This window comes from Dermochelys coriacea, chromosome 4, assembly GCF_009764565.3.
Source record: "Dermochelys coriacea isolate rDerCor1 chromosome 4, rDerCor1.pri.v4, whole genome shotgun sequence".
Lineage (NCBI taxonomy): Eukaryota > Metazoa > Chordata > Testudines > Dermochelyidae > Dermochelys > Dermochelys coriacea.
This window is the reverse complement of record NC_050071.1, coordinates 86,894,149-86,916,786: the sequence shown is the minus strand read 5'-3', so window position 1 is coordinate 86,916,786 and position 22,638 is coordinate 86,894,149. Positions and strand designations below refer to the sequence as shown.

The following is a 22,638-nucleotide window of genomic DNA, read 5'->3' as shown; positions in this document are numbered from 1 at the left end:
TTTTCCTTTAAGCGCAGAATTTCAGTCCTTGTATGAGAACAGGAATTTTTTTATTTTATTTTTTTTACGTAGTACTTCTGTGGTGAGTGAAAACCAAAAAAGCACTGGTACAAGATGCAAATCTTAAAAGTTGCTAGCAAGATATTTTTACTGATCGCAGGCTCTGCTCAGATGAAAGGGATTCAGAAAACTAATTTGTTTTGTATAGGTGCATATTAGGATACTGCCCCAATCTTCAAAGTTATTAAAATAAAGTTTTCAATGTTGTTTTGCTGACTTCCATATTAGTATTAAAGAGCAACAGCATTCTAGGTAAAGTATTCAGTTATTTTTCAAAAATAACATCTTACTATGGAACAATAATAATTGCAATATAATCATTGAAAACTTGTGGTGAACTAGGCCATTTGTTGTCCACAGAGATTAATTGCAATTAATTTGTATCTTCATGTAGTTTTTATGTACCGTCCTTTTGAAAGGACATGAACTTCATTTTAATCAAATTTCCTTTTCAGGTTGTGGTGGGTTTTTTTGTTTTTGTTTTTGTTTTTTAAGCGTGCAGCTGGAATAGGGAAATTCATAACCAGCCCTGTCAGGTAAATGGCCAAACTGATGCTGCCTCTGTCATTCTGGTCTTGTCTCTATGGGCATATTGTTTTGGATTTGTTTGACCACTCTAAATATACTGAATTAACTATATCGAACTAAAGCACATTCACACTTTGTTATGATGGCTTAAGGTACTTCCCTTGTGTCCCATTGTGTCCATGCAGCTCCTATGCTGTTTTGAATTAACCATGCAACATCCTAGGCAGGTATCCCATGAGAACAGCCATACTGGATCAGACCAAAGGTCAATCTATCCCAGCATCCTGCCTTCTGACAGTAGCCAATGCCAGGTGCCCCAGAGGAAATGAACAGAACAGTTAATCATCAAGTAATCTATCTCTTGTCGCCCATTTCCAGCTTCTGGTAAACAGAGGCACACCATCCCTGCCCATCTTGGCTAATAGCCATTGATGGACCTATCCTCCATGAATTTATCTAGTTCTTTTTTAATCCGGTTAGGGTCTTGGCCTTTACAACATCATCAGACAAGGAGTTCCACAGGTTGACTGTGTGTTGTGTGAAAAAATACTTTCTTTTGTTTGTTTTAAACCTGCTGCCTATTAATTTCATTTGGTGGCTCCTAATACTTGTGTTATGAGGAGTAAATAACATTTCCTTATTTACTTTCTCCACACTAATCATGATTTTATATGATTTATATATACACCCCATACCATGTTCTACTGCTCAGCTGTATGCATTATAGGATTCTTCTTGCAATGAATTGTGGGCTGCCTACTGGAATCCACAGGAATTCTGGGACTTGGGATCCAACTCTCCTGGCAACCCATGATTAGGGTTGCCAACTTTCTAATTGCAGAAAGCCGAATATCCTGGCTCTGCCCCTTCTCCAAGGCCCTATCCCCGCTCACCCCATTCCCCACCCCTCTCTGTCATCTACTCTTCCGCATCCTTGCTCATTTTCATGGGGCTGGGGCAGAGGATTGGGGTATGAGAGGGGGTGCGGGCTCTGATGGGGTGTGGGCTTTGGGATGGGGCCAGGGATGAGGGATTTGGGGTGCAGGATGGGGCTGGGGCTGAGAGGTTTGGAGTGTGGGAGGGGGCTCCGGGCAGGAGGTTGGGGGGGGTGGGCTCTGGGAGGGAGTTTGGTTGCGGGAGGGGATTTGGGTTACAGGTTCTAGGCAGTGCTGACCTCAGGCGGTTCCCAGCCAATGGGAGCTGCAGAGCCGGTGCTCGGGGAGGGGGCAGCGTGTGGAGCCGCCGTGACTGCCCCTCTGCCTAGGAGCCAGAGGGACATGCCAGCCACTTTCTGGGAGCAGTGCAGAGTTGGGCTGGGAGCCTGCACCACCAACTCGACTTTTAACGGCCTGCTCAGCAGTGCTGATCGGAGCCACCAGGGTCCCTTTTTGACTGGGTGTTCTGGTCTCAAACTGGACACCTGGCAACCCTACCCATAAATAATCTGTATTTTGCCAGTGCCGTTTTCAAAATGTTGTCAGGCAGCATGGAGGACGCATCGCTGATTGCCGTGATCATGACAGTCATTATTACTTTGAGCAGAATGATGCACATGTATTAACAGTTGAGTGGGCTTCGGTCTGGGGCTGTAGATGCAGCAATATGGCTACAGGTGTTGCTGGAGGAAAAGGATGAAATTGAGCAGTTACTTCTGCAGGGCATCTTGTTGAAACAGCTTTACTTGGAGTGCTGTTTCTGGTCTCAGTCAATTAGCACTGATTGGTGGGACAGAATAGTGATGCAAAACTGGGGTGACTAGCCAAGAAAGCATAACTTCAGGATGAGGAAGGCTATTTTCCTAGAGATCTATTCAGAACTGGAGCTGCAGTGGCAGAACATCAACATGAGAGTTCTCCTTAGCAGGGAGAAGTGTGTTGTAATCACCATCTGGCAGTTCACCACCCGGATTGCTACTGGTCATTAGCTAACTGATTTGGTGTTGGCAGATGAACTGTTGGGGCTGTTTGCTATGCTATTCAGAGGGTGCAGTTGTGCTGGGTCGTAAAGCTTGGCAATGCACAGGAAGTTGTTGATGTCTTTGCACAGATGGGGTTTCCAAACTGTAAAAAGGCTACTGATGCAACCTCCATACCTATTCCTTGCCCCACACAGCAGGGCCAAGACTTGGTCATCAGGAAGGAGTATTTTGCCTGGTTGATCACTGTGGAAGGTTCACCAATATTAATATGGGGTAGTATGGGAAGGTCCATGGTGTCAGTCTTTAGATATTCAGGCCAGTTTTCTGGAATGAGCAAAAGAATTTTTGCTCCCCAGTCTACTGTGGACATTTAATAGGGTCATGATTCCTTCCAGCATTCTGGGAGATCTAGCTTGCCCTCTGCTTCCCTGAAGTCTTTTATTGAACATCTGGGTAGGAGAATGGAGCTGTAGCTGAAAGATGACTGGAGAGTGCATTTGGAAGACTGCTGGGAAGGTGGAGGTTCTTTGTGATAAGGTTAAATCCTTCTTGTCATTATGTGCTTTGTATAAGTAGTTGCTGTATTTTGCACAGTATCTGTGACAGCAACGGAGAGAGCCTGACCGATGGGTGGAAGGGAGAGGTGGGGAAGCTTTCTGAATGTTGAGAACAGCCAGAGCGAGCAAAATGCTCCAACTGTTTAGGGATGGTTAGGTCAGTGATGTGTTGTGGCTAATGAATGTATTGTAACCAAGGAAATTACTACAATGTATGTGCTGTGGGTTTTTTTGGGAATTGATACTGTGGGGAGGATGTTATATAATTAAGGGGAGCGCTGTTCCTCAATGAAACTTTTCAGCCAAGTTGTACAAGAAACCTGAGGTATCAAAACTGCTTGAATAATAAAAAAGTTATAGTGTAAGCTTAAGAGGAGTGGAACTGTGGCATGCCTGGAGAGTTGAGTGCTCTCGTACATGTGTAGGTGAGGTGTTAGAAATTGTTCTGCTTCTCCAGTGGGATTGATTGGAGTGGGAAGGGTCTGCACTTTTTGTGAGCGAAAGGGAGGTCCAAGTATGGTATATTCTCTGTAGCTTGCAGGACATGACTAGGTTGTGGCTAGGTTGCATTATGTCCCTTTTCAGGGCTGTATGCTCCCTTCCAAGTCTATGTGATTGCTCTAGGAAACTATCCCTTGACCCTTCTGCCTAACTGGCCCTTTCTTGGGATGCAGTCACTATTTTCCTGTAAATCTTCTTTCTTGTCTTCTTTTGCTTCTCAGGTTCTTGTATGTGGGGGCTACAGCATCAGAGGTGCTTAAGGAAATCAGAAAAAGCACAAGTAGTTGTCCCAGTACTAGTCTCCATACCAACAGTAATAAAATGCCATTCCCATTATGTGGTTCATTTTGAGATGGTGAGACATTTTCTGATTTATGCCCTCCTTGCATAGGACCCCTGTACCAATGCTGTGGGGGATGTGGGGACTCAGACTCATAGCTATTAAGGTCAGAAGGGACCATTATGATCATCTAGTCTGGCCTCCTGCACAATGCAGGCCACAGAATCTCACCCACGCACTCCTGCAATAAACTTCTCACCTATGTCTGAGCTATGGAAGTCCTCAAATCATGGTTTAAAGACTTCAGGGTACAGAGAATCCTCCAGCAAGTGACCCATGCCTCATGCTACAAAGGAAGGCAAAAAAACCCCAGGGCCTCTTCCAATCTGCCCTGGAGGAAAATTCCTTCCTGACCCCAAATATGGCGTTCAGCTGAACCCTGAGCATGTGGGCAAGATTCACCAGCCAGATACCCAGGAAAGAATTCTCTGTAGTAACTCAGATCCCACCCCATCTAACATCCCATCACAGGCCATTGGGCCTATTTACCACGAATAGTTAAAGATCAATTAATTGCCAAAATCATGTTATCCCATCATACCACCTCCTCCATAAACTTCATTGTTTCCATTGAAAGAGTGAAAACATGCTTCTATTGAATGAATACTTCAGGGTATATTTTCTGTTCAAAACTGTGTACAACTCCCACTGGTAGTGATCCAATTTATATGTATACATCAAGAGGTTAGCCAAACAGATCAGAGACCTAGGGAAGCAGAATTCTTCAGTTCAGAAAATATCTACTAGAATACCTTAAGTTTCTCAAAAAATGTATATAATAAATAAGTATATTCAATATTTACTACATCAAGATGTAGTATCAGGATATCATTTACTTGTTTAACAGCTCACATATAACTAAGATTTTTTGAAGGGATACTGTTTCACTCAGGACATCTTTTGGACTGTCTTACAGTATTTTTTGATAAATTTTTAACCTTAACATCTACACAGCCTTTCATCCACAGAATTTGAAAGTGCTTTCCAAAATATATATATTTCCTGTGGTGAATTGCACAATCACTAATATATATACACAAGTCCTGTATAACATATATACACACAGGAAATTGGCAGCTGTTTAAGAGAGCCCAGAAACATTACACAATAGGTTCAAGACGCAGTGAATACCATCATGGGTAGCTGAAACTTTTCAGCGGAATTTGGCTAGGACCACAGTGTCACATCTCATAAGATGTTATCTTTCACTTGCACAGAACCAGAGCAGAGCACTGACTATGCAGAATTGCCTTCTAGTTTTCACTGACACCACTTCAACACATAAGTCTTCCCTGGATAATTCCCATCCTAGCACTGATCAAGACTGATCCTGCTTACCTTTTGAAGTATGACTATGTCAGTCAAAGATGATGATCTGGTTGCAATTTCTGTATTTGGGGAGGAGAGTGAGGGGCATGTTAGTACTGTAACTGCATGTCTGTCTCTGCAAGCTGTTATTACACTGGAGGATGTTACTCTGGGTTGAGTCCCCGTGAGATACAGAGGGGTCTTGCTCAAATGGGCAATGGGCAAATCAGGAAAATAGCAGCACAGCTATTTACCAGGATGGTGCCCCTCCTCCCCTAGCTGCTGCAGGAGTAGGAGGGAAACAATGCCTATCTAGACTGCCCTGAGAAGGTTGTATTGTCTTCCAATATGCTTGCCAAAATATTGTACTGTCTTTGCCTTATTCTCTTTTAAACATCTGTAGATTAGCCCAAAGTAAACTGCAAGATAAACGTTAGCAGTAATTGGTTTGAACACAAAAGGTTAATAAGGCTGAGGGAATGATTGAAAATAGCTATGATTGCCTTGCAATCTTTATGCATTTTCTGAATGTCTGTGTCGTCTGATTTTGGCAATTTATTATATAATTTAATGCACTGTATAAACTGTGATCCAAAGTCCATTTTCTATGAGTTTCTGTATCTGCAGCTACAGTAAAAATACCTGCCATGCAATGTATTTGATTTATTTTTAACGCCTGTGGTACTGACATCTTGAATGGAAGGGGGATGAGGGGAGCTGTGGTCAGCGGGAGGGAGAGCAATCATCCAGCAGCTTGGGAAGTAGGGATTGGGGGTGTCACATTTGGCTGATAGTTGTGGGATTTGATACTTCAGGGAAATGAAACCTCCTATAGCTTTAAGTTTCAAGTGCAGATAGCATTTTGGTGGTGGGAGTGGAAGAAGAGGAAGAAGAAGAGGGTGATAAAAGCCATGCAGCTGGAGAGTGGCTCCTAGCTCTCTCTAAGCCCTGGCCTACACTAGGAGTTGAGGTCGAATTTAGCAGCGTTAAATCAATTTAACCCTGCACCTGTCCACATGATGAAGCCCTTTTTTTCGACTTAAAGGGCTCTTAAAATCGTTTTCTTTACTCCCCGACAAGGGGATTAGTGCTGAAATCGGCCTTGCCAGGTTGAATTTGGGGTACTGTGGACGCAATTAGACGGTATTGGCCTTCAGGAGTTATCCCAGAGTACTCCATTGTGACCACTCTGGACAGCACTCTCAACTCAGAGGCACTGAACAGGTAGAGAGGAAAAGGCCCGCGAACTTCTGAATTTCATTTTCTGTTTGGCCAGTGTGGCAAACTGCAGGTGAGTGCAGAGCTCATCAGCAGAGGGGACCATGATGGAGTCCCAGAATCGTAAAAGAGCTCCAGCATGGACCGAACGGTAGGTACGGGATCTGATTGCTGTATGGGGAGAGGAGTCTGTGCCATCAGAACTCCGTTCCAGTTTTCGAAATGCCAAAACATTTGTCAAAATCTCCCAGAGCATGAAGGACGGAGGCCGTAACAGGGACCCGAAGCAGTGCCGCTTGAAACTTAAGGACCTGAGGCAAGCCTACCAGAAAACCAAAGAGGCAAACAGCCGCTCCAGGTCACAGCCCCAAACATGCTGCTTCTGTGATGAGCTGCATTACCCCAACTGTGTGCTTTGACTCCTTCAATGGAGAGGGAGGCAACATGGAAGCAAGTTTGGGGAACAAGGAAGATAGCTCACAGCAAGCAAGCGGAGAAACCAGTTTTCCCGACAGCCAGGAACCGTTTCTCACCCTGGACCTGGAGCCAGTACCCCCCAAACCCACCCAAGGCTGCCTCCCGGACCCGCCAGGCGGAGAAGGGACCTCTGGTGAGTGTACCTTTTTAAATAGTATACATGGTTTAAAAGCAAACATGTTTAATGATTAATTTGCCCTCGCATTCACAGCCAGTACAGCTACTGGAAAAGTCTGTTAACGTGTCTGGGGATGGAGCGGAAATCCTCTAGGGACAACTCCTTAAAGCTCTCCTGGATGTACTCCCAAAGCCTTTGCAAAAAGTTTCTGGGGAGGGCAGCCTTATTCTGTCCACCATAGTAGGACACTTTACCACGCCAGGCCAATAGCAGGTAGTCGCAGAACAAAGCATTGCAGTGTATGTTTGCTGGCATTCAAACATCATCAGTTCTTTGTCTCTGTGTTATCCTCAGGAGGGTGATATCATTCATGGTCACCTGGTTGAAATAGGGTGCTTTTCTTAAGGGGACATTCAGAGGTGCCCGTTCCTGCTGTGCTGTTTGCCTGTGGCTGAACAGAAATGTTCCCCGCTGTTAGCCACAGGGAGGTGGGAGGGGTTAGCCACGGGGTGGTGGGAGGCAAAATGCAACCTTGTAACGGAAGCATATGTGCTATGTATGTAATGTTAACAGCAAGGTTTACCGTGAAAGAGTGTACCCATTGTTCTATAAAATTTCTTTTTAAATACCACTGTCCCTCTTTTTTTTTTTTTCTCCACCAGCTGCATGTGTTTCAAGGATCACAGGATCTTCTCCTTCTCAGAGGCTAGCGAATATCAGAAGACGAAAAAAAACGCACTCGCGATGAAATGTTCTCTGACCTAACGCTGTCCTCCCACACTGAGAGCACAGATGAATGCATGGAGGCAGACAATGTCAGAGTTCAGGAAAGCACAGAATGACCGGGAGGAGAGGTGGCGGGCTGAAGAGAGGGCTGAAGCTGATAGGTGGCGGCAGCGTGATGAGAGGAGGCAGGATGCAATGCTGAGGCTGCTGGAGGATCAAACTCGTATGCTCCAGCGTATGGCTGAGCTGCAGGAAAGGCAGCAGGAACACAGACTGCCGCTACAGCCCCTGTGTAACCAAACACCCTCCTCCCCAAGTTCCATAGCCTCCTTACCCAGACGCCCAAGAATGCAGTGCGGGGGGTCTCTGGCCACCCAGCCACTCCACCCCAGAGGATTGCCCAAGCAACAGAAGGCTGGCATTCAATAAGTTTTAAAGTGCTGTGTGGCCTTGTCCTTCCCTCCACCACCACCCCTCCCGGGCTACCTTGGCAGTTATCCCCCTATTTGTGTGATGAATTAATAAAGAATGCATGAATGTGAAGCAACAATGACTTTATTGCCTCTGCAAGCGGTGATTGAAGGGAGGAGGGGAGGGTGGTTAGCTTACAGGAAAGTAGAGTGAACCAAGGGGGGGTGGGGGGTTTCATCAAGGAGAAACAAACAGAACTTTCACACCGTAGTCTGGCCAGTCATGAAACTGGTTTTCAAAGCTTCTTTGATGTGCACCGCACCCTCCTGTGCTCTTCTAACCGAGCCGCTCTGGTGTCTGGCTGCGTGTAACCAGTGGCCAGGCGATTTGCCTCAACCTCCCACCCCACCATAAACGTCTTCCCCCTTACTCTCTCTCATATGTGGAATGCACAGCAAGCAGTAATAACAATGGGAATATTGGTTTCGTTGAGGTCTAACCGAATCAGTAAACTGTGCCAGCGTGCTTTTAAACATCCAAATGCACATTCTACCACCATTCTGCACTTGCTCAGCCTGTAGTTGAACAGCTTCTGACTACTGTCCAGGGTGCCTGTATACAGCTTCATGAGCTCTTAAAAGGTAGGCTGGGTCCCCAAGGATAACTATAGGCATTTCAACATCCCCAATGGTTATTTTCTGGTCTGGGAATAAAGTCCCTTCCTGCAGCTTTTGAAACAGACCAGAGTTCCTGAAGATGCAAGCATCATGTACATTTCCCGGCCATCCCCCATTGATGTGGGTGAAACGTCCCTTGTGATCCACCAGTGCTTGCAGCACTATGGAAAAGTACCCCTTGCGGTTTATGTACTCGCCAGCTTGGTGCTCTGGTGCCAAGATAGGGATATGGGTTCCATCAGTGGCCTCACCACAGTTAGGGAATCTCATTGCAGCAAAGCCATCCACTATGACCTGCACATTTCCCAGGGTCACTACCCTTCACATCAGCAGATCTTTGGTTGCATTGGCTACTTGCATCACAGCAGCCCCCACAGTAGATTTGCCCAGTCCAAATTGATTCCTGACTGACCGGTAGCTGTCTGGCATTGCAAGCTTCCACAGGGCTATTGCCACTCACCTCTCAACTCTGAGGACTGCTCTCATCTTGGTATTCATGCACCTCAGGGCAGGGGAAAGCAAGTCACAAAGTTCCATGAAAGTACCCTTACACATGCAAAAGTTTCGCAGCCACTCGGAATCGTCCCAGACCTGCAACACTATGTGGTCCCACCAGTCTGTGCTTGTTTCCCAGTCCCAGAATCAGCCTTCCACCTCATGAACCTCCCCAATTAGCACCATGATGCCCACATTGCCAGAGCCCCATGCTTTGAGAGAAGTCTGTGTCCATGTCTTCATTACTCTCGTCACCGCGCTGACGTCGCCTACTTGCCCGGTTTCGCTTTGCCTGGTTCTGGTGCTGCATATACTGCTGGATAATGTGTGCAGTGTTCAATGTGCTCCTAATTGCCAAAGTGATCTGAGCGGGCTCCATGCTTGCCGTGGTATGGCATCTGCACAGAAAAAAGGTGCGGAAGGATTGTTTGCTGTTGCTCTGACGGAGGGAGGGGTGACTGACTACATGGCTTACGGGGAATTAAAATCAACAAAGGGGGTGGCTTTACATCAAGGAGAAACAAAAACAACTCTCACACAGAATGGTCCCCTCAAAGATTGACCTTAAAACCCTGGGTTTAGCAGGCCAATGCTCAACCCACTGAGCTATCCCTCCCCCTGGTATTTCAGGCAGGACTGAATCTCCATTAAACTTTTCAAGGTGCCCCTGACAGACCTCACTGAAATGATTGTCGCCTGCTGATTTCACAGAGGGAGTGGGGAGCAAATGAATACAAAACAAATCTAGTGTATTTCTTGTTTTGATCCACTCCATCTATCTTTTACATCTTTGGCTGGCAGCAGACGGTGCACTAGGACTGCTAGACATCCTCATCTCCTGGCTCTTCGGCAGAAGAAGGTGCAATAGGACTGCTAGCCATCCTCACCTCCTGCCTGCTCAGCAGAAGATGGTTCAATAGGACTACTATCCGTCTTCATCTCCTGCCTGCTCAGCAGAAGATGGTGCAATAGGACTACTATCCATCTTCATCTCCTGGCTGCTCGGCAGAAGATGGTGCAATAGGACTGCCGGCATAAAGAGAATGACCTGGTCGAGTCACTCCTATTTCAGTCCCTGCGCCCATGTCTGCCCAGGCACTCCTGATCAACCTCACCAGGGCGGCCAGGAGCACCTCGGATATGACGATGGTTATCAGGCCTATTGCACCGTCTGCTGCCACAAGGCAGTGAGTTGCTGCCGTGTAGCAATGCAGTACCACATCTGCCAGCACCCAGGAGATCTAGGCTGACAGAGAGCTGAGTGGGCTCCATGCTTACCGTGGTATGGCGTCTCCACAGGTAACTCAGGAAAAAAAGGCGCGAAATGATTGTCTGCCGTTGCTTTCACGGAGGGAGGGAGGGCCTGATGACATGTACCCAGAACCACCCGCAACAATGTTTTTGCCCCATTAGGCATTGGGATCTCAACCCAGAATTCCAATGGGTGGCAGAGACTGCGGGAACTGTGGGATAGCTACCCACAGTGCAACACTCCAGAAGTTGATGCTAGCCTTGGTACTGTGGAAGCACACTGCCGAGTTAATGCACTTAGAGCATTTTGTATGGGGGAACACAATCGACTATATAAAAATGATTTCTACAAAACCGACTTCTATAAATTTGACCTAATTTCGTAGTGTAGACATACCCTAAGATAGTATGTGGAGGCGGGGGAAGTTGTTTAAATCCCCATATATGGTTGTATTGTAATACAGCACATACTACTACTACTACAGTTTCAGGCGGGCAGTATGCTTACGGTTCTTGTGTAATCTGCCAATTCATATGATCTTCACTGCCTCCTCCTGGACTGACTCCATGATCTACGTGGTGTGTTGAGTGCTTGCCATGGTATCTAGGGTGCTTTGTGGAAAACTGTTCACCACATAATTTAATAGATTCCAAGGCCAGAAGGTCTGACCTCCTGTACAACCCAGGCCATAGACATTCTGCAAAATTGTCCGAAGAGCATATCTTTTAGAGAAGCATCCACTCTTGATCTGAAAATTGGCAGTGATGGAGAATCCATAACAATGCATTAACTATGTTTCAGTGGTTAATTACCCTCACTGTTAAAAAAAATTATGCCTTATTTCCAGTCTGAATTTTTCTAGCTTCAATTTCCTGCCATTGGATCTTATTATATCTTTCTCTGCTAGAGTGAAGATTTGTTCCCCATGTAGATACTTGTAGACTGTAATCAAATCACCCCTTAACCTTTTCTTTGTTAGATTCAGAGCTCAATCTGTTTTGCTTATAACTATGAGGTGTGTTTTCAAATCCTTTAGTCATTCTTCTGGCTCTTCTCTGAACCCTCTCTAATTTATCAACATCCTTCTTAAATTGTGGACAGAGAACTGGACACAGTATTTCAGCACGAGCCGCACTAGTGCTAAATACAGAGGTAAAACAACCTCTTCTGCTCCTACTTGAGTGTCCTCTGTTTATGCATCCCAGGGTCACTTTGCTGTTTGAGTGCAGTGGTGGCATCACATGCAAAAATGTGGTCCCAGGTGCTAAGAGTATGGCAAATAGTGGGAGCATTACCAGAGGTCTTGTCCTTGTCCTCCTGTCTTCTGCTTGAGCACCTTTTGGTTTGACTCTGCATTGATACCAGCTCAGTGCCATCATTTGCCCACAGTGTTTGTAGATGTCTGCATTCCGGTGACTCTTCTCCCGGTGGGACAGAATATGCAGCTCTCCAAAGAAGGCAATCAAGCCAGGAGCTTGATGGAGGCCCACAAAGTACAGCATTTCAGGGCTACTGTAATGGGTATGTGGTACTGGCTGTGGATACAAGGCAATTTAATGAGAACAAACTATAGTAAACCGGAATTAGCCTCCCCATGTTGATAAGACCTTAGACACAACAGTCGTGAAGGCTGGGGGCTTCATTTCTAATCACGAAGCACCTCTCCCAAAAGATTCCTGTTGGCACAGTATATGTCACGATGTCAGTACAAGTAGTGTGACTATCACGCATTAGTTATTGACAGACGAAAAAGACTCTTATCAGTGCAGAGGGGAGGTTAAATCTAAGTTAAATCTAAGCAGAAAGCAAAATGGATTAATAGTGCATCATTCTTGAGACAAGTAAAACATGGTTCACATACTGAAAAGCATGCAAACTAAACGCCGCTTCCGTGAACACTTCCACATGTGAGCGACTTTGTTCATGAGAGTACCTTATTCAGTGTTTGCAGGATCAGAACCGAAACTGAACATGCCACTAAAAGTTAGCTTCAGAAACTGACGAAGTGACAATAAAATCATCATGGTTGCTCAATTAAGGCCCAATCCTGCAAGCATTTATGTACAGAATAACATAAGAACAGCCATATTGGGTCAGACCAAAGGTCCATAAAGCCCAGTATCCTGTCCTCTGACGATGGCCAATGGCAGGTGCCCCAAAGGGAATGAACAGACAGGTTATCATCAAGTGATCCATGCTTGATCCCAGCTTCTGGCAAACAGAGGCCAGGGGACACCATTCCTGCCCATCCTGGCTTATAGGTCCATCAATGGCTATCTTCCATGACTCTCTCTAGCTCCCTTTTGAACCCTGTTATAGTAGTACTGCCTTCACAACACCCTCTGGCAAGGAGTTTCAGAGGTTGACAGTATGTTGCATGAAAAATACTTTTTTGTGTTTGTTTAAACCGGCTACCTATTAATTTAATTTGGTGACCTCTTGTTCTTGTATTATGAGAAGGAGTAAATAACACTTCTTTATTTACTTTCTCTGTTCCACTCATGATTTTATAGACCTCTATCATATCCACCCCTTTTCCAAGCTGAAAAATCCCAGTCTTATTAATCTCTCCTCATATGGAAGCTGTTCTATACCCCTAATAATTTTTGTTGCTCTTTCTTTTTCAATTCCAATATATCTTTTTTGAGATGGGGCAACCACATCTGCACCGCAGTATTCAGGTGTGGGCGTACCATGGATATATATGGAGGCAATATCATATTTTCTGTCTTATTATCTATCCCATTCTGATGAATTCCCACATTCTGTTGCTGTTTTGACTGCCGCTGAACATTGAGTGGATGATTCAGAGAACTATCCACGACTCCAAGATCTCTTTCTTGAGTGGTAACAGCCTAATAGACCCCATCATTGTATATGTATAGTTAGGATTATGTTTTCCAATGTGCATTACTTTGCATTTGTCAACATTAAATTTCATCTGCCACTGGGCCCTGTACAGATCCCTGGGGGACACCACTATTTACACCTCTCCATTCTGAAAACTGACCATTTATTCCCTTTGTTTCCTATCTTTTAATAAGTTACCAATCCATGAGAGAACCTTCCCTCTTATCCCATAACTGCTTATTTTGCTTTTTAAGAGCCTTTCGTGAGGGACCTTGTCAAGGCTTTCTGAAATCGAAATACACTATATCCACTGGACCTCCTTAGTCCGCATGCTTGTTGACCCCCTCAAAGAATTCTAGTAGATTGGGTGAGGCATTATTTCCCTTTACAAAACCGTGTTATTATTTCCCAACAAATTATGTTCATCTGTGTGTCTGACAATTTTGTTCTTACGATAGTTTTCAACCAGTTTGCCCGGTACTGAAGTGTAGTTGCTAGGGTCACCTCTGGAGCCCTTCAAAAATAGGCGTCACATTAGCTATCCTCCAGTCATTTGATATAGAAGCTGATTTAAATGATAGGTTACAGATGACAGTTAGTAGTCCTACAGTTTCACATTTGAGTTCCTTCAGAATAACTTCAGGATAACTTGTGTGAGTAGTGCCATTTTTGCAAGATTGAAGCTGGAAGGCATGTACCCCTCTTTGGTGATTGTTATGGCTTTGGTTGGTTTATAATCTATCCCCACTTCATTTAAGTGCGGTGGCAGGAGGAGTTTTGGAAGGATTTGAAGATAGCAAAGGCAGTACCAGGTTTTTTTTTTTCACTGACTGGCTTTGCTGCTGCACTTCTACTGACTTTGCTTATGGTTCAAGTTTTTGTTTGTTTCATTAGATTAATATTTACTGGCCAGAAATGTTCTTGAAAGTGAACATTTTAAAAACTGCCCACTAATTTTGAGACACCTTATTTTTAGAAAGTCTGAGCACATACAACTCCAGTTGAAGTTAATATAAACTGAAGGTGTTAGATTCTCGATCAAGCCCTACGAATTTCCAGTAGAGCACCCAGAATTGATGGCTATTATTGAAAAATCTAGCTTTTGCCTTAGAGATTTCTAAATGTCAAATGTATTATCACTATAAAGAAACCCACACCATTTAACAAATGCACTGAAAAATCAGCAGTGATCTGTAAACTTCCTGATATTTGTTATGTGGCCCCCTTCTTTTAACACACATTGTCTGCAAAATTATACAGAAATGGAGGAGTGGATGGCCACATATGACGACATAGTTTAAGATGTAAGACTTAGTTAGTCATGTGGTGAATTGAAAGTGCATGATGGAACTGACAGTTTTGACTGAAATTATTGAGATAAAGGTATTTGTTCCCATGTTACATTGAGTTCTGATATTTTTCATTTATTTGTCTATTCCTATTAACTGTCTTACACACGAGACAGATTTTCGTAAACATAAGAGCAGTCTGTATTTTTTGGAACATGTGACATTGGGTGGTTAATACTTAGAATTCCAAACTCATATGGACATTTATGACCCCAATCAATTTTTCTATGCCTTCCTTGTGTGAAGGCTGATCAAGGTGAGCTTCCAGGAGGAAAAACAAATTTTACATAAAAATTGTAGTTATTATAGACACTGGCAGAGAAGAAACCTTTCAAAGATAATTATACTGTATTATTTTTTGCTTTTTGAAAATCATCATTAACACATTGGTTTTTTTCTTCATATTTTTATTAGTTACCGGACAACCTGCAAAGAGTAAGCGTCCAAAGAACCAGGAGGAAAACAAAATTAAACCTGCCAACAAAAAAATGAAGCCCCAAACTCCTAAATTAAAGGAGAGAGAATCCAGTGACTCATCCACAAAATCCCAATCCATAATGATCCAAGTGATGGATAAAGGCCGCTTCCAGAAACCTGCTGCCACTTTGAGTCTGCCTGCAGGGCAGAACATAGAACTACGATGTAAAGGGAATGAAATTGGGTGGAGTTATCCTTCATACCTAGACACCTTTAAAGACTCCAGGCTCAGGTAAGTTTCCTTTCATTTGAAAGAAGCTAGAAACTTTATTTCCAGTTTAAAACACTTTTTCTATATTAAGTTTTATGGTCAGGATATTTTACCTTGAAAGGAATATATCTTTTTGATAATCATAAAGATAGGAACCTGGCATGAGTAGAAAATTTTTTTCCTGTAATTAAACCAATTTACTGTATTGGAAAATAATTATTTGCATAAGCAGGCAGTATTTTTAGGGTCTATGTAGAATTCTTCTCCCTTCTGTGACTTTAAATTTCCATATCCAGTGCTGCTATTAACAAAAAAAGCATGTTGGAAGTCACAAGAAGCATTAGCAGAGTTTTATGGAGAAACATACTTAGGGTCTCATCACACACTGTCTGGCTCTATCACTGCTGGTTGCTAATGCTTGCCTACTTACATGACCATATATTTACCAATACCTGCTTTAATATGGCAAAATTCGGCAGTCTTACTCCTTATTTAGGCAAAACTCCTGTTGTCTTAGTGGGAACTTTGAGTGAGTGTACAATGACTGCAGAATTTGGCCCTAAGGATTTATTGATTCATGTCAGCAACACATACTTCAGTGAAACCTATCTAAAAGACTGAAAAAAAAATAGCTTAACTAAAATGATTTTCTAAAAAAGGAAGAGTAGAATTGTAGCAGAGCAAAAATATCTTTAGTTCATTTGGGGTTGCTTTGGGCGCTTGCTTTAGGCAATAGTACGTATGGCTGTTTGTTTGTATGTATTTAATTTATTTATTTTTAATATGGAATGTGATGATTGTTGAATAATATGCAGAGATGGAAGTGGGTAGCCACATGTGACATTAGATGTTAGAGAGAGAGATTCGTTGAGTGACAAGTATTAGTTTAGTTTAAAGTCTGAATTAAATCAGAAATATATGTAACAATATGCAACACATGGGTGACCGAGAAGGAGTGGGACACAGGTTTGGGGGATCAATGATAAAATTCATGGGTGTAGGTGGGGAGAGTCTGCAGAATTTGAGATTGTCCTAGATTTGGCCATTTGTCCGCATTTTCAAAAAACGAGTATGGAGTGTAGATCTATAGAAGGTTAGAGTTCTGATCTGGGAAAGAAATATTGAGGGTCCTGTTTACATGAAGAGTAAGCCCACAGTAAGATTACAAACTTTAGTGGGCAACTTTTATATGTAAAGTTTGGGATGTGTCAAGGGTAACAGACAATCATTACTCCACAGAGTGTGGAAGTTGGATTGTATTGGAGAGAACTCCGACCCTTAATGCCATGGGGTAGATCCTCAGCTGGTGTAAATTGACTTCAGTGGTGTTATCACAGTTTATACCAGCTACGAAGGTGCCCCATCACTGAAGAATGAGAGAAGCTGTGTGGGGGAATCACACAACTATTGTTGACTGAAAAATTGTAAAATATTTCTGAAGAGTCAGGTGACTAAATTAAATTGACCAGAACATGCAGGTATGACTAAAGTGAGAATTATTGGTTTCCAAACATGTTAAATTGTTAATGAAATATTGTACATTTCCCAAAGCCCTAAACCAACCAACCAATCAAGGGACTTAAAAAAAAAACTTAAGTTGAAATGTATTTTGATTTTTCTAAATATTTTATAGACTAAATACTAATACCTTTCCCATGCCTCTCCCCACTGACACATTCTTTCCTCTCCTCTGTTCTCTTTATGTTCTTCCTTTTGAAACCTGACATTTGCTTCCAAAAAGATAAGAACTAGATGGATAGAAACCTGGTTTTTGGGCTTCATTTACCTTTCAGAGGAAGTCCATTACATTCCTTAGTCTTCTAAACCTTTAACGAGGGAGAGATATACGGCCCACACCTGGTCCCATTGAAGTCGGTGGGAATTTAGCCATTGGCTTCAATGAAAGTGGAATTGGAGTCATAACGTAAAAATGAAATATTTTCCATTTGAGTTAAGAATAAAGCTTATTCTTCTTATCTGTTTATGCAGCTACAGTTACAGTTTTAGCAGCTACAGTTTTATGCAGTCTTTGTCTTTAGTTATGTTAATTTAATTTAAATATAATCTTTCAAACGGTTTATAAATTATATTTTGTAGCGATTAGGTGCTTCCTTGATACAGTAGACGCTAAATCAGTATTTATTCACCTGCTGGTAAAGCATTTTTTCTAAAGACCTCTTTAATCTTTTTCCTGCTGTCAGATTCCTATCCATTCTTGAGATCTGAATTTAACCTTTAGTAACATCCATTTAAACCCATAAATGAGAATTTATTTTACTTCCTTTCATTCAAGATAGGCTTTCGGTGGCAATTACCTCTGCCAGAAAGTGTCTGCTACCACTGTGTTTATTTTTCAGCTAGTGGAATCCTGAATTCACATTTCCATTTAAGAGTGTTAAATGAGTTCATCTTTTATACCATAGCTTGAATTTGGAATTCCCCATGCCTCTCACTTTTTTGTTTAGATTATAATGAATTAAGATGTTTAAATATTGAAAACATAGCTTTCCAACAAAAATGCTATGTGTTTGCCATTCCCCAAAGTTACAATAAAGAGAAGTGTTTCAGGCCCTGAAGTCTAATTCTCTTCAGTATGGATGTTGAAAAGAAGGGAGATGGTTCAGAAAGAGCTACAAGAATGATTAAAGGTCATGTAAACATATCTTACAATGAGAGACAGAAGGAACTCAATATGTTTAGTTTCTCAAACTGAAGATTTTAAGAGCTGTCTTGATCACAGTTCATAATTACTGAGCAAGTAGAAGATGCATTTTTGCTAGATTTTTAAGAGCTTTCTTGTACAAAGACATAAGATCTAGTAGCTGGAAGTTGAAGATGGAAAAGTTCAACCTGGAAATAAGGCATTCTTTTAACAGTGAGGGTTATCAACTATTGGAATAGCTTATCAAGGGATGTGGTAAATTCCCCATCACTTTGGACTCTTTAAATCAAGGTTGAATGTTTTTCTCACAGATATGACTTAATTCGCCACAAGTTGTTGGATGTAATGCAGGAAACACTGGGTGAAATTGTGTTACTTCTATTATGCAGGAAATTAAACTAGATTATTATAATAGTCTCTTCTGGCCTGAAAAATCGGTGAATCTGTTCTTTAGTTTTCCATGAGGATAAGATGGTCCTTCAACCTTTTAACTTTCTTCATAAAGCAGTTTCAGATATTCAGCAGGATCTAGTTTTCAAAGGGTCATGCTGCCTTCATTGCTTGAATATAAGGAGATGTGTTTTTACCTAAAAAAGCAATTTAATAAACAATAAAACTTTGGATTTTTTGCAGTAGTGGTGTTTTTCTGGCGTTGGGGGAGGGTCCAAAAAGAGAGACCATTTCCAAACGACATCTTCCTAAATGAACTGAAGGATGTATCAAACCATGCCACAAAAGTTAAACTGCCTCCCCCAGAAGAGTTATTACACATGAGTTCTAGTAGCTGCCCAGAAATGTTTGCCTCTAATTCTTATTAATGAGTTTTGCAGAGATCATAAAAGTTAAAGATGGAAAAGACATTTACATCATCCAATTAATTTCCTTGCCAGTGCATTATTATTTTCTGCAGTATATTTTATACTGCTGTGCCACTTGGCTTTCGTGTCACATTTTTACCCAATGTTATTGTTTTAAACCCAGAGGCTAAGTTGACAGAGCTTGTTGGATAAGGCAGTCTCTTTAAACAGACATGATCAGTTTATCTTCAAAGTGATTCCTGCTCAGTAATTTCCAAAAGTGGAAAAATTGGAGTAAAATATATAAAGGAAGAAAAAAGTGTACCCAACCTACAGGTTCATTGCCCTTCCCAGCTCTCAGAAATAGTGAAAAAATATATTGCTTCTGTAGATGTACACTCTCCTTCCTTCCATCCCTGCTTGTCTTTTCCAGGAAAGCAGTCAGGGGCTGATGAAATCTACATACTTTCTTAATGCTCTCTAATGAATGTTAATTGCTTTAACTTTTCCTAGCGTGTAGATTGGTGGAGACTGTATATTCAGAAAAAAGAAAAGGAGGACTTGTGGCACCTTAGAGACTAACAAATTTATTTGAGCATAAGCTTTCGTGAGCTACAGCTCACTTCATTGGATGCATTATATAAATCTCCCCACTGTATTTTCCACTGAATGCATCCGATGAAGTGAGCTGTAGCTCACGAAAGCTTATGCTCAAATAAATTTGTTAGTCTCTAAGGTGCCACGAGTCCTCCTTTTCTTTTTGCGGATACAGACTAACACGGCTGCTACTCTGAAACCTGTGTATTCAGAGAACTCTACTTACAGAATACCACCATTTTTAGAGTTAATATTGGATTTTTTACTGTAGGAAATTACAGCAGCAAGCCTACTTCTATGAAGACACTATAGTCAGGAAAACCTGCTGCTTTCAAATTTTACTGTTCCTCAACAGAACTGCTGGCTGTCATTTAGACAATTAGTGTATTTTCTTTTGCAGTTAATAAAGCTATAGCATCTTTGTCCAGAAGGTGGCAGATGTCAGCTGTAAGATCAGTGTCTTTTGCCGGAGTGAGTTAAGAATAAATAAAATAATAATGTAAAGGGTCTGATTTTCAACACAACCTTAACTAGGCCTCATTTTTCATGCAGGTGCAATTATTTGCAGACACAGTCTAGATCATTTAGATGTCAAAATACCTGACTCTATCTGCAGATCAGGTTAGGTTTGTTTCCAGATCTTCTAGAAACTTGATTGGGTGGCTGCAGCTGAATCTGAAACACAGTAAAAAAAAAAAGGAACTAATTTTCATGGTCATAAAAAAATAAATAAATTCAGAATTTGTGCAGCTGACCAAATTGTTCAGAGAGGCTCTGACTGGGTACTTTTCACCTTCCCTCTTCTTTTGAAGCATTGGTTTGCTTAAAAGGTCTATACTGAAATGTTACATTTTTTATTTCTTTTTTAAGAAGATCATCTAAAGCGTTTAGTGAAATATTCAGCAGATTTTTCAGAATCAACTACTTTGATGTAAACAGGCTACAGGTGAGTTGCATCATACATGCATTTAACTTACGCAAATTCATCTATACGCGCTCAGCAAAAAATAAAAGAAAAACAACAAGATACCTGTAAATAGTGCGGGCAATTCCACTCACCATTCCACACAATGAGCGTATGCCCTGGAGTGAGCATGAGATGAAAGATATGAATCTGCTGTTCCCTCAGTCGGTCTCAGTTTTCACGTGCCTCTCACAGTGTGAGCATCTCGCTGCGCCGAGTGTGATTCTAGTGTTTAAAGATGCTGTACGTATTTTTCATACAACATGGCCCCTAAACGCAAGCCAACTACTTCATCTGGTGCTCAACCGAAGAAACAGCCATCTGTTCCAATGCTGGAGGAAAAACTGGCTGGTTTGGACTTACTGAGAGATGGTATGTCAGTCTCCAACGTGGTGCGTAAATATGGCCGCAATGAATCTAGCATCTGTGCCATCAAGATTCGAGAGAGAGAAATTCGTCAAGCTGTGGCATCAAGTGTTCCAATAACTGCTAAGGTGACAAGCCAGTTGCATGATAAGACTTTAGTGAAGACTGAAAAGGCATTAAATTTATGGCTGGAAGACATGAACCGTAAACGTGTGCCTATCAATGGCAACACGTTGCAAGAAAAGGCTCTTAGCCTCTATGCGCTGTTCAAACCTCCTGCCGAAGAGGGACAGCCTTCTGATGAGAAGGAATTCAAAGCCAGCCAAGGTTGGCTTAACAGTTTTAGGAACCGCTTCAACCTCAAAAACATGCAGACTGCTGGTGAAGCTGCACCTGCCAATGAAGAGGCCGCAAAAGCCTACCCTGAACAATTAAAGAAAATCATGGAAGAAAAAGGCTATCTTCTGGAACAAGTTTTTAATGCTGATGAGACTGGGCTCTTCTGGAAAAAAAATGCTCAACCGCACTTACACTTTGAAATCAGAAAGACTAGTTGCTTTGAAGCCAGGGACTTAAGACAGTGTGACTGTGTTGTTTTGTGGCAATGCGGCTGGGCATTTAATAAAGCCGGGCTTGCAAATCCCCTTGCCCTAAAAGGCAAGAACAAAAATCTCTTGCCTGTGTTCTGGCAATCAAATAAAAAGGCTTGGGTGACGGCAGCATTATTTCTGGATTGGTTCCACGAGTGTTTCATTCCGGAGATCAAGCAGTACCTCAAAGAGAAAAGACTTGACTTCAAAGTGTTGCTGATCGTAGACAATGCTCCCGGCCACCCTGCAGCACTCCGGTTTGCGCATAACGACATTGAAGTCATCTTTCTCCCCTCCAATACCACCTCCAACCTCTCAACCAAGGCATGATTCGCTGTTTCAAGGCTACGTACACGAGGCTTACATTCTCACGGATACATAGCGCTCTGGATGCTGATCCCAATCTTAATGTGATGGAGTGTTGGAAGTCTTTCAACATTGCTGATTTCATCGCTTATATTAAGCAGGCAATGGATGCAATCAAGCCTGAAACAGTTAATGCATGTTGGCAAAACCTATGGAAAGAATATGTGAATGATTTTAAGGGTTTCCTGACCATTGGCAAAGAAGTGAAACGCATTGTTCAGGTGGCCAGGCAAGTGGGTGGTGATGGCTTCGTCGACATCCTAGAGGAAGAAATTGAAGAATTAATTGACAGCCATAGAGAAACATTGACTAACAAAGAGTTAAAGGGACTAATATAATTGTCTACAGAAGACTAAGATGATCATGACGAACAGGAAGAGCCAGCAAGTTGGAATCTTCATAAATTTGCAGAAGTGCTCCAAGCAGTGAAACACTTGAATTATTTAATTTCTGAATATGATTCCTCTATAGAACGAAGCCTCAAAATCACATGTAGTATTATGGACAATTTGAGACCGTATCAAGAAATGTTTGAGCGGCTCAAGAGACAACAGCGACGGTTGCCGATCACCATGTTTTTCAAGGAAAAACAACCAGCAGCAGATGAGCCTACGCAATCAACTTCTTGAGCTGAACCAGAGCTAACCACTTTGTCTATGACTCTCTCTCTGTTACCTCCATCTCCTGGATCGACATCCAGCCCTGACGACCCCCTGTAATTAAAAATACAGGACTGTAAAATTATATTTTACATATGTACTCTTTATTATATACTGTATGTTACTGGATACATTATATATTTATACAAGTTTGTTCTGGACAA

General features: G+C 42.3%; 1 protein-coding gene across 2 annotated transcripts in view; it reads left to right on the top strand.

Moving 5' to 3' along the window:
• Positions 1 to 22,638, top strand: part of PDGFRL (platelet derived growth factor receptor like) — a 52,918-nt gene that overhangs the window by 1,759 nt on the left and 28,521 nt on the right. For both annotated transcript variants that reach the window (XM_038399777.2, XM_043513705.1), the window contains exon 2: positions 15,200 to 15,494. In XM_038399777.2, the coding sequence (XP_038255705.1) occupies positions 15,200 to 15,494 (295 nt within the window). The remainder of the gene's footprint in view (positions 1 to 15,199; positions 15,495 to 22,638) is intronic.